Genomic DNA, 15,038 nt, shown 5'->3' with positions numbered 1-15,038 from the left:
CACAGATGACAGCAGAAAATATAGGGCTAATGCTCATCTTAGCATCAGCCTAGAGGTGTTTAGGTTCTGCACGCTGCAACATGCTGCCTGGCATTGTGGATGCACCATGGATGAGACTATTAATGTCTGATTAGTGACCCCTGTTGACGGTGAGTAGTGCCTTTGCTGTCCATGAAAGTGACGGCGCTATGAAATAAAGAAAAGGCACTTTTCACTTTGGGAGCAGAAGTTGGCATGGAGAGTCTGGATCTGCTCCTTACACTGCAGGACAACCCTGAACGAGGCACTTCCCAACTCCTTTCCTCTCAGGGGATGCTGTAGTGCTTGGGGTATCACCCTGACCCCATCTCACTGTAGTTATGACAGCCCAAGGTAAGTCCCACCAGAGCAGGGTTCCTGTAGCAAGCGCATTCATTTGCAGTTGCCTGAACTCTGCTTTTCTCAGTGTTAACTAGAGAAGATGAGTAGCCTTCCCTTTTCCACCTCAGCTCACTCATCTTCAAGTCCTTTAGAAAAATAAAATAAAATTCCATACTAACTTAATCATTTTGAGCAGTTAGAATTCCTGAGCAGGTGTTCCCTCTCTCTGGTTATTGTTTGTGGCTGTGCTCTGGGGGAGAACAAAAGTGTGTAAGCTCTCACAGTCAGGTTGCCCTTATCTCTGAAAATGTGAGAAAAGTGAATAGGGTTTAGATAGACAGCTGCCTTTTCATGCTGGAACCCAAACTTGAATGTCTTGAGAGTTTGCCTGTTGTGGAGGGGGGGGGGGAAGTCTTTTACAGATTTTCATCGCTTCTAGCAGTCTGTAAAGAAAACCATGTGTTCTAGCCCCAAACCTGAATGCAAGTTTGCTCCATTTACTGAACTGATGAGCAGATGGCTTAATACCTGCTCAGTAGGAAGAAAGTGAATTGCAGCCAAAATAAATAGCAACTGATAGTGAAAGGCACATTGCCCACAGCCTTCAGCTACAAACCTGGATGCATAACACTATATAACAGACTCAACAATGGTTGTCTCATCTGAAAATGTACAAGTATCTTTTCTTTTTTGTTTAGCTGTTTCTTTCATCTGACTTATAAACAGTCCTCAGTCTTTTCAGATAAAGAGAAAAGATTTGCTGAAGCTTGTATTTTGTCTTGTTTCTCTAAATATTGACCTTGATTTTTGTCTTTTTCAACACCTATTTGGGTACGGTGTGGAAAAACCTGTGATAACACAAATGAAAAATAATATTGACAAAATTTTCAGCCTGAGGAAGGGAGCACTTTGGATTGGTACCTCTTGGTAGCCAGATGAACATTCCAGTCCAAAGGGCAGTCAATACTCACATCAAAGTCCTGTGAAGAAGGCATCATGTCTTTTGTTTCTCATGAGGAGGGTCTTTTTTGTCTGTATTTTCTGCTGAAACAAACTCAAGAAAGACCCTGTAATGGTTTTATTCTGCAATTCTGTAGATCAAGAGAGTGTATTGGATTTATGTATGGGTAGCAGCTGTTTACTTCTAAATCCAAGTCAGGAATTATAGACCTGGTTCTGCCAGAAAATAAACGTTTACTTTTGGGTTCAGCTAGAACTGTAAAAATATGTATCCCAGATTTCATGAGAGAAGTCAGCACCCCAAGTCACACAATGAGCTGCCATGCAGACCATTGCCATATTCAGAAGAGTAGCAATACCTGGCATTTGTCTTGCCAAGGTGTGCTCTTGGATGTCCTGTCGGTGGCACACTGCACCAGGCAGGCCAACCTGCTGGAGGAGACATACTTAGACAAGTCCATGCTTATAGCCGGGTGAGGATTTTCTAACTCTTTTTAAATGGACTGTGGATGCTTGCCTGTCTTTGCTACAGTTGAAAATCCCAACCTGTTTATTGACAGAGTATTTTCACAGCAGATTTTAATCTTTTTCCAATGGCACTAACCTGCACCTGGGTGTTAGCTGCACACTTTAGATAGCAACGCGTCTCAGGTCATTGAAACTGCGGGGCTGGTGGCACATGGTTGTGCATCACATTTATCTGCTGCAACCTTTCTGCCTTGTCTTATCTCTCTCATGAAATTACATGTTTTGCCAGTATGGAAGCACTACCCCCACCTTGCTGTCTGAAGATTTCTACAAGATACATAATCATTTCCAAAGGCACAATCAGTTTGTCTTAATGCCTTGAGTTCCCAGGGTAGTGCTTGGTTTGAGTCAATGTAATCAAATCTTTAGGATTAAATTAATTAAATCCCTGATTATATTAGTGAGACGTTTGTGCTTCCTGAAAATTTCTTCTTTTTTAATCTTCAGCAGGAGATGGATGTTGTACTGGGGCTTGACAGGTTTGGCAAATGAGGTAACAACTAATAAGAATGGCAAAAGATTTGGATTTTAGATAGTGTGAGGAAAACACTGCCAGCATACTTGCTATCCTTGGCCAAGGATTTGCATTACTTTCCTCCGTAAAATGCACTGCTTACTTTTTGAGGCGTGTTTTTATTACAGGAAAAATATTTGAATGACAGGAGTCATTTTTTACTTGTTTTTCCACTTCTCTGCATGCTCAGTGTTGAGCCTTGGCTTTTATTGGAAATACAGTGTTAATGACCTTCTAGACGTGTGTGCGGTGGTATTTATTTTGGTGTGAGGACAACTCTCTTTGGTAGATAATCTACTCTTCCTCATCTTGGCATGGATTATATATCACACCAATATAGGTAAGGTAAATATCAGTGTTTGTGGACTCATTCAAATGCTGTGGAAGCAAAAATACCACCACGTGTTATTAGGTGAAATGGGGAAAAGTCAACGACTGATCTGTCAAGAAAGAGAAATTCAAGCATTTTCAGCGTAGATTGTGGGCTACTCCATGCCTGGGTCTGAGGGACGGTTTAGGGAATAATTCATAGATGATGCTTCCACTGTCATTCAGGGTTCCCAAAAGCAAAGGTACTGCCCCACAGTCACAGTTGTTGTCCATCTCCCCCAGTTCCTGCAGGTAGTCATAAAGGCAGAAACTGAAGGAAGTATTTGGGGCCAGCATAGGTCTTGGTAGTTTTTACTCATTTATGCAAAGGGCTGATGAAATTTATTCTTGGAAAAAATGGAATTCTTTGATTATGGAGATTTTTGGACATTGTACAGCATTTAACTCTGTATTGCCAAAAAGCACATAGGTCTTGGAAATGATATACTCTGAGCACTGCAAAGCTGGATGCCCAGAAATCTTGTTACGGTTGAGCACCTTTAGGTTCCCTTTGATAAGACTTTTCTTACAGGAGAAAGTTGTTACAGTGCATTAATGTTTTTATTGTGGTTCAGAAGGCAGCAAATGTATTTACTATACAGTGGGCTTCCCTTGGAACAACTCACTAACATAGTTTCCAGCATGTAACAGAAGGAAGAACTTGCTGACGATAAATGCCAAAGAGCCCTGTACATGACATATGCCTAAGACAGAGCATAGCATAGCACAGGTATTAGAGGTGAAAGCTGATGAGTGCAGGAGTTCTTATTTTTGTTCTCAGCATTTTTTATCTACTCTGGTTCAAATGGCTTTAGCATATCCATTATTTCCCTCTGCATGCTGCTACCTGTGCAAATAGAATTGTGCAGTCAGTGCCTCTCCATGCTGCTGGCTTTAAGTGAACTAGCACACAATTTACCTTACATGTTTTATGACCCATTCTTGCAGTGTGCCATTTGCTTTGTCACCCCAACTGCTTTCACCTGGCCTTTCCACTAACTGGTACAAGACACTATTTTCAAGGACTAACACTGGAAAATGAGGGTTGATCACTTAAGGAAAAAATGGTCAAGTGAGAAGGGTTTGAAAAGGATGTGATAATTGATTTGCGATAGTCATAATTATAGTGAATGAGGTTGCACTGGTGTTGCCCATAAAAGTTCAAGAGGCATCTACAACTGTACTCCAGTCCCCATTTTGGACATTCCCCTTGGAGCACTCAGTACCACTCAGACTGTGTGTTGGACGTTCTGAAGATGTGAGGAAGGAACTGCGTGAATGTGGAACTATGCTGGGATGGAAGCAATGTACAGTGTTTCCACAGGAATTTTATGGCTCCTGATGCTGCAGATGCTCTCGGAGCACTGCCAGGAGCAGAGCATGGGCGGCTGTGGCTGAAGCCAATGCAGGGCTGGTCCCGGATGTGCTAAAAATGACTACATGGCAGCAGAGGCTGCAGTGGCCCTTTCCTGATCTGTAAATTACTCACATTGCTGGAGATTTACTTGAGTAGCCAACACTGGGCTGAGGAAACACAGAGCACAATAATTATGACTTTGCGTATGGGGGGGGAAGAACTGCCTGTCCACCCAGGCTACACTTCCCCTCACACTCCTTCGTGTCTGCCCTACCCCAGCACGCCCTTCCTGGGAAACAAAAATAGGCCTGCAAATGGCACAGTGAGAGCACAGCACCACGAGCATCAACGTCTTGCTCTTTCCTGTGCAGGGCAAAGGCTCTCCTTTTATCGTTTTTCTTTCTCTATTCAGCAATGCACGGCAAGCATAAAGCTCTTTCTGATATAAAAGTGCATTCATTGAAGGCATTTAAAAACTGATTTAGCATGACTAATGCAGGGGGGTGGCAGTTTGTTTTTCATCCTATATCATAACCCTCAGTAACTCTTACCTTTTATCTTACACAGAGATGGGCAAATACATCACCATCAAAGGGTGACAGTCTACTGCTTTAAACAGCTTTAAAGGGCTTAATTAAAACCTTTTAAATAGGTTTAGCAAGTTTAAATAAAGAGAAGCATGGAGTCTTTGTCCAAGCAGGCTGGAGTGCTGATGAGCATGCTGAGCACAGTTATTACTTTATGGAGTGCAAATGACATTCTCGTTCCTCTTCAGCACATGGCACTGAAGATATCCACCAGGCTTCACACAGGAGCAGAAAATGCACTGAGGAAGCTTGCAGTTAGGAGGGCTTGGTTGTGGGAGTTTGTGCTTCTGTTACATACAAAACCAAGAAACTGGCCCAGACTTTGGTGGCCACGCATGCAATGCAAGGGCCAAAGTTTCATTTCCTGCCTCTGTTCTGCTCCCACTGAGAGAAATGGCTGTGGCTCCCTCCCTTTCCTTCCTCCCTTCTGTGACAGCAGCGTGCTCAGGAGCCCCACTGGAGGAGGAAAAGGCTGAACCTTAGCAGATCTCAGCATGTGTTGTGCGTGCCGTTAGTGTGCTGCTGAGAGATGTGAATGAAAGAGGGGCAGCAGGAAACAGGGCCTCCCTCCCTGTATTTTGCTTTTAGCACTGCCTTTAGCATCTGACTTCACCTCACAGGGCTTTACCTCAAATGTGACCAATGGTGCATTGCTCAGAGACAGTGTTGTCCTTCTGGTCAGTGCAGTAAGGTTCTCAGGACAGAAAGCAGCAGGCTGGAGAAATGCTTTTCAGTCCTGACACAAATCAGTGTTGTTTGGTTTTTGGAGAAGTGTCGTCTCATAATTTCTGTGTTAACAGAATATTTCTGATGAAAGTGGAGGATCTTAGGATTTTGCCACATGATGTAAAGTTCTCTGCCCTTAGAGCCACACGTCTTGAACCTGCAGTTTTCTTGGCAATGCATTTCTGTTCGTACTAAGTAGCAGTGTGGAATGTGGCAGATTAAGTACCAGAAGCTTCACCTAAACTAATTAAACTGCATTGTCCCACACAGCCTTACTGCAAAGGCTGTGCTGGGCTGTAGAAAGCCCATGTGGAAGGCTTCTTTTTGTATTGGGAGTTAAAGCCTGTGCTTGACCCCTAAATTTAATGTATTTGTGTGCATTTGGGTTCAGTTTGGATGTCTTGAGCGAAGTCTGAGCAGGTCCAGAACTTGTTTTGGCTGCCTGCATGTGGGAGTGATGTTGGTGCAATGGGAGGTTGGCAGCAGATGGACAACTCATTCGGGCAGAGCATTTTCTTCTTTGGAGGATGCTACACAAAAGTGCACTACAAAAGAAGAGAAATATATCTCAAGATTTCAGGCAGAAGGTAGTGAAGCAGGGAAGTGAGATGGATAAGGAGAGAAAACAAATAAGAGTAGTAAGAGAACTACACTGAGTCTGGAGGAAAAAAAAACAACAAACACAGTTAAGAGAATAAAGAGATGAAGCAGCAATAAATGAGAACCAAAGAGAAAATTTAATAAACAACACAGCTCAGAGGTAAGAGTGAGGAGGTTGTATAAGCTGTTTGGCAGCAGCAGTTTGTGGGGAGCTCTGAGAACGTTGGGACCAGCTCATGTTCTAGGCTGGCTTTGCCTTCCTGCAGCAGGGAGGTGAGGCAGACAGCCTGCCCATGGGGCAGATGGAGCAGCCATACAAATAGCACTTGATGGCTGTGGGGGTACTGTGTGCTATCTGGGAAAAGGCCATGATCTGTTTCTGCCAATGTGGAGAGACAAAGCAAGAAAGCAATCTGGACTTCTGCATATCTTGTGCACAATTGCAAAGTCCCAGGGTCAGACAGACAAACATAAAATGGAAAACACCACCTGCAGATTCCACAGTATAGCCTTGAAGCAGAGAAACAGCACATAAGAGCACTGAAAACCTGGAATGTTTCTAGTCCAAATTTCCCGTCTGTTACCTCTAGTTTAATCTTCAGCAGTTGCAATGACAAGCTTATTCTTTTGCTTTTCTTGCCACCCCTTACCTGCACGAATGCTGCTATCATAACTTCCATTGATCTTTTCCTCTCTAGTCTAAAACAAATGCAATTCTCATCATTCTTCCCAAGAGGTCTTTTCTTCCTAGACTCCTGATGGTTTCTACAGTCCATTACCCACTTGCTCCTCAGCCTGATCCCCAAGCTGGACCTATATCTTCAGCTGTGGCTACACCAGGGCTCATCTAAATGTGGAAGGGTGTTCAATACCAACATATCCCTATCAGCCTAGTGCAAGACCAGATCTTTAAAAGTTCAAACTTGAGTTAAATACAAGCTATTTCTGTGGGGATATTGACTTTTCCAATAAAAATTATTTTTTAATCAGATTTAGATACCAAAGCAGCCAGCACTGAGTAATGGAATATATTCAAGACATATTTTGAATAAGTCATTTATATTTAAAAGTGTTTACATTTTGATTTTTCACCATTCACTTTCATATTACCTGTTTCACGAGGCATTTAAAGCTTAGTGCTTTGTGTCCTGTAGTAGCTCGTAGCACACTAACAGCACTGCTGATGGAATATCATGCAGTCTTGCCTGCTTTTTTTCCCCCTGTACTTATTGAAGCAATAGCAGGTGCCTAGTTAACTGAAGTTAAAACTTCTTATCTTAGTTTTCCCTGTGCAGAGTTGAAAATAATGAGATAGAGAGAGGGAAGAGCTGGTGAGAGCTCTGAGCTCAGACCTTGGAAGTGGAAGCCCACATCAAACACTACAGCTTGAGGACAGCTGTGACCACTGGTCAGCTCTGGCTGAGCTCAGGAACTTTGGAACTTTTGAAGAAAGGATGTTAGCTCAGAGTTTCAGCCGGATTATTCTTAGATCCTATTTGAAGACCAGGTACAAATGGATTTACTATTGTTTTAATTTTAGAACAAATGAACTGTCTAAATCTAAGCCAGGGAGGACAATAAAGGCACATCCTCTGAATCTGAATGAGAAAAAAAACAATTACGGTTTCTCTTTCCTCAGATTGGCCTTTTGGTCAGAGGTCAAATGTTTATTGAGCTCTTCTCATTCCTTCATATCTTTTCCTGCTGCCCTTTTGTCTCACTGTCTCTGGGCCTTCCTGCCCAGACCTCCCATCTTCTTCCTGCCTTCTTATCTTCCTTCCACTTCTGATTTCTTCTCGCCTAGCTCTCTACTTTTAGACATGCTTTTCCTTTTCTGTGTGGATCTCCCACTGACAGCAAGCACACCGCTCTTTAATCTACCTCTTGTTGCATCTTAGCCCTTTCGTCACACATCCTTCAGGCACAGGACTTTGCAGGGCACTGACACACCTCTGGCCAAGAGAAGAGAAGGGGCTGTGTGAGGGAGCTGCTACCAAGGACGTGGAAGAGTTTCTCAAATAGCTGCATCTAAATTAGTCTAAAACTGTGCCGTTGTAACTTGTTCTTCATTTGAGGCCACAGACAATCTGACATGAGCAGAAAAACTAATATTCCTCTCTTTTCATCAAGCAACGGTCAGCCTCTATTAGGCCAAAGTTCCACTCTCGATCATTTATAATCCCTTGTTTTTCTTCTTAACATAGCAAATAAAAACATTATAATTTACCATCTATCTCTACTTTTAATCAACTGATGTCCCCCAAATCTTTGCTAACTTTAAGCATTTCTGCGTGTTGCTTTCATCATGTTTGTAAAGTATACTTATTTATCCACCATTTAAGGCAGCAATTAATTCATAAGGCTTCACTATTTTCTACTCTGCTGATCTAGTTTATCTCTGTGACAAAATCATCAACTTGTGGTTTGTATCAAAGCTGCAAATTAAGTTGGTTTACGTATATATGTTTAGTTTTGATTTCTTTAAGTTTTGCTCATAAAGCATTGCAGTGGTCTTTCCACAAGGCCTTGCTGACTTAGAGAAGGAGCTGATGGGCCAGTGACTGCCTTCAGCTGATGTCACAGACATTGTAGTTACTGGGAGATATTCTGCTGAGCCATGTGAAGTGTGTGCTTTGTTGTGAGAACATTCTGATTTGGAGCTATGGCCTTGTATGGGGGGCAATGGTAGCTTTGTCACAAGATCTTAATGACAACAAAGAGGAGAAATATTCAACATTCAGGGTATCTCCCTAAACAATGCCGCTTTTTGGTTTGCTTGGGTAAAATTTGTCTTCAGATATTTCACATGAGGAATATGAAGCATTATTTATATGCTTCATATTCATATTCACTGGGTAACTAAACTGCAGAAAAACAGTATTTTAGATGCTCTTTGCAAGGGTCTGAGCTTGGCCTGACTGCATTCGTGCAGTGGGAAGCAGGCCTGTAGGGAACCAGTGAACAAGTGCATTAGATATTTTTCTCCTGTATTAGATTTGTGACTCTGGCAAGCCTCGGCTGGAGCTCGTGAAATGTTAACAGAGCACAGCATGCTGAGCAGAGGGAACGAAGTTGACTGTTCTGCCCTGCAGCCAGAAGGCAGAAAGCATGCCAGCAGATATTACCATGAATGGAGTCACACAAGAACAGCGATGTGCCACCCTGACTCAGTGTTGCGATGTCTGCGTTACAGCGTGCTCACGGCATGTGGCAGGATGTCACACTCTGAACCAGAGGATTTGGCTATTCTGTTCTTACTCTGAGCTAAGCTCTTCCTCCCTATATAGGTCACACAGTGATGTGCAGTGCTTTGCAGAGAGCCACTGGTTTTGACTTTGTGGTTTATTCACTCCCTTAGCTTGTTAATAAAATATTTTAATATCCCAGAAGTGAGTCTGAAATTTTTCTTACTTGAAAGCAAAACTCAATGTAAGTTATGCTGTTACAATTTTTTTTACAGACAGAAAATCTGGAAACTGTTTAGCTCTTTGTTTGATAGTTTGAGGGATTTTTTTTTTGTTTTCCAATATTACAAATCAAATAGACAAATTTCACCTGCTGACTTGACCTCAGGTTTTAAAGATTGCCATTGTTTATTGCAGTAGAATAACTGGAGCTGGAGCATTGTCCCAAGGGCAATGTGTAAAGTCAATTGCTGCTCAAGGCAACGCTTTCTAAACTGTGTTGTGAATTCTCTTCTTTGCCTCACATACAGGAATCACAGCGATTCTGGAAAGCCCTCCTGAACTGCTTGCAGTAGCCAGGGAGACACTAACCACCTTTAGTTTTCATCAACAGGGATTCTCCTATTCCTCAGCTGGAAACAGACCTTGCTCTTGGAAGTAGTTGTTTTACCTCTACCTGAAGACTCATATCAGCTGTGGTTGTACTTGAGGAGAGGAGATTAAAAAAAAACCTACATTTGTTCCATTTTTTTTTTTTCCCAAACCAGTCAAGAAGTTGTTAAGACCTATTAGCAAATAACCTGCTATTCAAGGGCCACATCTAATGCTCCCCATTTAAGAAACCAGGGCAAAGCTAATAGGTTGAACAGCTTGTGATCACAGTTGTTGCTCCTGCTTACAGGCTTCTAAACTTGATTTTTCTATGAAATGCTTTTTATGAAGTGCAAATTTTACCCAGTTTCTATGAAAGTGCATTATATGCCTATGTAATGATAGGTAGATCTGGAAGATGGCTAGACTAATGTATTCTTTTCTGTGTTTGTTTCAGAAGATGAAATTTCAAATGCTACTGTCAATGCAAATGTTTCTGCATCCACACAAAAAACTGGTAAGAGTTTAAATTCATAGAATCGTAGAATGGATTTGGTTGGAAGGGACCTTTAAGATCATCTAGTTCCAGCCCCCTTGCTATAGAAGGGACATCTCCCACTAGACCAGGATGCTCAAAGCCCCATCCTGCATGGTTCTGAACACCTCCGGGGAAGGGGCATCCACAACCTCACTGGGCAATATGTGCCAGTGTCTCACCACCCTCACAGTAAGGATTAATTTCTACTTCTAAATCTATCTTCTTCCAGTTTAAAGCCATTTTCCCTCTTTCTGATGCTACCTGCCCTTATAAAAAGTCCCTCCCCAGCTTACTTGTAGGCCCCTTTCAGGTACTGGAAGGCCACTATAAGCTCCCCTGAAGAATTCTCTTTTCCAGGCTGAAGAGCCCCAGCTCTCTTGGCCTGTCCTCATAGGGGAGGATCTTATGAAAGACTGCTATTGACTGTATTGCATTTGTGTGGGCTAAATATCAATTCCTTTCACAGTTTAAATGTTGAAAATGGCTGCATTGAAAGTAATGCATCTGAGGAAGATAAACTGGAGATGGGACCGTGTTTTTTGATAACTGAAGATACTGAAGAATCTGTTTTGGAGCTGAGAGCAGTGGGATAATAAAGATGGATACATTCAGTGTTGTTAAAGGAAGAGAATAAGATGCAGCCACAGAAAGTCTGAATGTTTTTCTTATGGGAAGAATGCGACATTTTCAAATTGTGCTGTAGTTCTTTTATGTTTCAAAAACCCTGATGTTTATGTCTATTCTAAAAGCATTTAATAAAGAACCGACACCTCATTGTGAATGAGCTCTTCAGACGTTTCACTGAACTTCCCTTGCAGCTTTTTGTCACAGAGGAGAAAGCAGTAATGTTGTTTATGCCTATGAGCAAAGCATCAGAAGCCCCCAGTGAGGTTACAGCCCGCTGTGGGTGTGGAACAAGCTTCCAGGGAGACTCTTTCTTTGAGGCACTGTTATTCTAGGCAAACAGCCAGCAAAGCAGGAGGAAAGGGAGGCAGTTATATGTTCTGGTGCGGTCATTGTATTTATAAGTACTCCATACATGTGAGAGAAAGTGGCAGGTCATTATTTGTTCCTATTCTATCATATTTCCCATCTCTGAGAAGTGCTAGAAGAGGGAGCATGACAGGGCTTGGGTTGTAGGCAGGGATAGAAATGAGCCCCTGTGGCTGACAGAAGTGCTTTCTGCTTCTGTTAAGTGATGCAACAGAACTCTGGGCAGCTTTCCACCATCTCTGTGGCATGGCCAGCTCTGTAGCCCTCTTCCCATAGCAGTAGCTAACAGATCCCCGCTGCCTTAGGAAGCCCTTACCTCCGCCTTCAGCTCTTGCCCCTCTGCAGGAGGGAGCTTTCAGGAGCTGCTGTAACATGAGTGCTGATTTCAAGCCAGGGATTATCACGTGCTAGAAACCATTATTCCTCTCACTCAGATGTCCAAGGCTTGGCTGCACACTTTGGAGATGGGCCTGCCAGGCTCTTCATGACCGCCCAAAAATGCATACCTTCCCTGCAATGCTAATTGTGCATGCTCTGAGCCCTTTAGAAGCGCTCGTGGGCAAGAAGGGTCTCTGAGAGCCTGACTTGAAAGAGATACTCACTGCCTTAGTGAGAGAAGGCAGCTAGAGGTATGGGATGTTTATAATGGATAAATCAATAAAAATGCCTCTCTTGCAGAGGAGGAAGCTTTGAACACAACCACCTTAAGAGCAACGACACCGCTAGCAACAGAGCTGACAACCACTACAGCCTCAACTATGACCATGTCCATCACAACAAGGTGTAAGTGATGTTTTCTTGTGCTAACAGTCGAGGCTGGTCCGGTGGTCAATTAGGGCACTGAGCAGCAGTGCCCCATGGCCTGGAAATGCATTTATAGATGGTCACATCCTTGGTAGTACCTCCAGAGCCATCGGGCTCAAGTCAGGTCTGATAACTGTGCACAGGCTTGTGCTCATGAGGATGTCCCACTGATGGGGTTGGGTTTCCCTGCAGGGAAGGGAGTCTCGTTCCTGTTGATCTTATATAAAATTGACAACAAATTTTCAACATCCTTCCTTTAATAGACAATACAACTACTTCTGCTAATGCCACAGAAAGTACAACACAGCATACAACTGCGCAGCAGCCAGCACAGGTGACCACTACGGCAAGAACTGAAAGTGAGAACACAACAAATGGTGAGTGACATTCCATGGAGCCATTTCTGATTCACCATACACTGTTTCGGTAAAGCAGTATGGAGCAATAGGAAGATATCTAAGGAAGTAATTTGGATAATGGATTTTGAGCTATGTGAAAGCAGAGCTCTTCTTCCTATCTCTCATATCTCAATGAATCCTTCTGCAGAATCTTACACACAGAGTATCCTAACTTTAATTTGTAGTGGAGGTGATCTGGAGCCATTACATAGGATTTGAATCTTCCTGTAATTGGGAGGTCTGTACTTGGAGGGATTTTCATTTTTATTTTCTTCTGTTTTGGCAAGTATTTCAACAAAAATCATTGGGAAGGGATTCTATTAAAAGAAACCCCCCCAAAAACAAACAAACAAACAAACCCAACAAACCAACAACAGAAATACCTTGCATTAAGCAAATAGTTGGAATAATTTAAGCAAGGATAATAACATTCATATTAACAAAACATAGTGAAAATGGATGATGAATGAACTTACACCTAAAAGTAAGGCTTACTTGTTTCTCAGTTCCCTCACATAAACAGGAAAATTAAAGACACTGCCTGAAAGTCCTCCACAGTGCAGGGCTGGGACAGTCATTGTCCCTGAAATGAATATGGGCTTAGTGAGATTTTTGCTATTAAAATGGGTATAAAGTGAAAGCTGTCTGCTATCTCTGCTCTCTTTTTCCCTTCCACTCTAGCAGTCAGCTTCTCCCTCATTTTGTGATTGGCCTTAAAGAACTGAGGCAGGATTTGATGGTGCCTGTATAAAATATCCAAATTTTCTTTCATGGCACCTGGTTTCTAATACAACACAGGTAGGTATCTCTGCCAGTCTGTAACACAGGCCATCACTTCTCTACCTTCAGTCCTGGCTAGAAGCATCAGCAAATGATCTTATCCACACAGCAAAGATGTGACAGGGCTTCCTGTCCCCACTGCAATTTCTGTGGCTGCTGTCACCTCCCATTACAAATTCAGAGAGTCCTTCCATGCTTTCTAGCCATGACTGTTACATAAGAAGCCAACAATTAGACTTGCCTCCATATTTTTCTTATTTACTAGTACAAGATATCAAAGCCAAGAGTTCACATTTAGCCAAAAGAGTGACCTCCCTTGGACAGTTCAATAATTGCAAATGGTGTCACAGTACAGCAAGTCACACCTGTATATGGGAATTCATGTTCTGGGACGCTCTCTGTTATCAGAGGCTGCCAAATGAAAGGTGGTAGAAGGTTGTGCTCTTCCTTCCCCAGCTGTAGATCAAAGGTCAGCACTCAGGATATTAAATTGCAAACTCTTGGTGGGTTTGGGGATGTGATGCTTCTGATTAATCCTGTGCTTTTCCTGGAGGATGATGTATCATGATACACTGAAACATTAAATATTAGAAAGTGAGAAAAGGAGAGGGTGAAAGAGAGAATTTTCATACCAAACTGCTGATAACTAAGCAATAGGAGGGCGAGGCTAACAGCATACTGCTCAGCTGTCATTGGGTCTCTGTCACAGGCTGCAGGTACCTGTCATGCTTCTGGAATGCCCCGTGCAGCAGCTGGCTGCAGGATGTGCTCAGCAGGAAGCAGCTTCCACTGCTTTTGTTGCACTGCAATTTTTTGAAGCTTTTATTAATGCAGTCTTCAATGCAAGGGGTTTTGCAGGTTGTTGATTTCAGGAGAGAGATGTATATGTCACCTAACCAAGTCCTCACATTAGGGCTTTAAAGGGTTGGTGTTCCCTGTAAAGGAGTATCCTGGATTCATTGACTGGCCGAATGATGCTGTTACAGATGTCTGGTCTCTCTGCTGAACATCTGCTGCTTGTATGAAGCACCATGTGATGTCAGACCTCATTAGGCTGCAGCCTGCTGCAAGGAAGATTTAGAGTACTGTTGGGAAATGGTGAAACACACGTGGGTTATATGTAGGTTAAGTAGAAAATCCTGCTAAGATCAAGCAAGGATACGTGCTGAATTTCAGCTGGTTGAAGAAAATGAAGGGTTCTGGGAGCACAAAGCAAGGAAACGGCTGAGGCTTGGGCAGCAGCCCTGCAGGGCAGCTTCATGTTCCCCTCTTTGATTATTCTTTTGACAAATGCATGCCAGTGTGCTGCCATTTCTCTCATCAAAGCTTCTGTGGGGAGAGTGGTGTCACCTCTGGGGGGCTCTGCCTTGCCGCAGTCATCCTGTCCAGACAGCTATTTTACAGTCTTTACCATTTTATTCTTATGTTGTCATTTTATTCATCAGCAGTGACTGATAGCAGACATACTGCAGGGTGATTTGAGTGCTCCCCCAGTGCAGGTGGGACCCTGATTTCCTGTGGGATACAGTGCTGCCACTGCTGTACATGCATGCAGCAGTTGGGTATGGATGATACTGTTCCCAATGGCTTTGGGTAGAGAAGCCACAAGACGTGTCTGCTTACACCCTTCTGCATCGGGAGCTTGTTCTGCAGCCTCTCTTACCCATGGTGCATTTGATAGTCACCATCTTGCATGTAGTTATGGTGGGTTCTGAGGGTGGACACAGAAATCACCTGCTGTACTGTAA

The 15,038-nt window shown here is 43.0% G+C and overlaps 1 protein-coding gene across 10 annotated transcripts in view; it reads left to right on the top strand.

The window, feature by feature from the left end:
- EMCN (endomucin) overlaps nt 1–15,038 on the top strand; it is a 48,522-nt gene that overhangs the window by 7,770 nt on the left and 25,714 nt on the right. For all 10 annotated transcript variants that reach the window (XR_004306987.1, XR_004306986.1, XR_004306985.1 and 7 more), the window contains exons 2-4: nt 10,235–10,294; nt 11,987–12,091; nt 12,376–12,489. Coding sequence is in view for 7 of the 10 variants with exons in the window: in XM_032444322.1 (XP_032300213.1) it covers nt 10,235–10,294; nt 11,987–12,091; nt 12,376–12,489 (279 nt within the window). In the remaining 3 variants the exon portion in view is untranslated. The remainder of the gene's footprint in view (nt 1–10,234; nt 10,295–11,986; nt 12,092–12,375; nt 12,490–15,038) is intronic.

The sequence above is a fragment of the Coturnix japonica genome, chromosome 4, assembly GCF_001577835.2.
Source record: "Coturnix japonica isolate 7356 chromosome 4, Coturnix japonica 2.1, whole genome shotgun sequence".
Lineage (NCBI taxonomy): Eukaryota > Metazoa > Chordata > Aves > Galliformes > Phasianidae > Coturnix > Coturnix japonica.
Note: the sequence above shows the minus strand (reverse complement) of the source record. Positions and strands in the feature narration are given on the sequence as shown.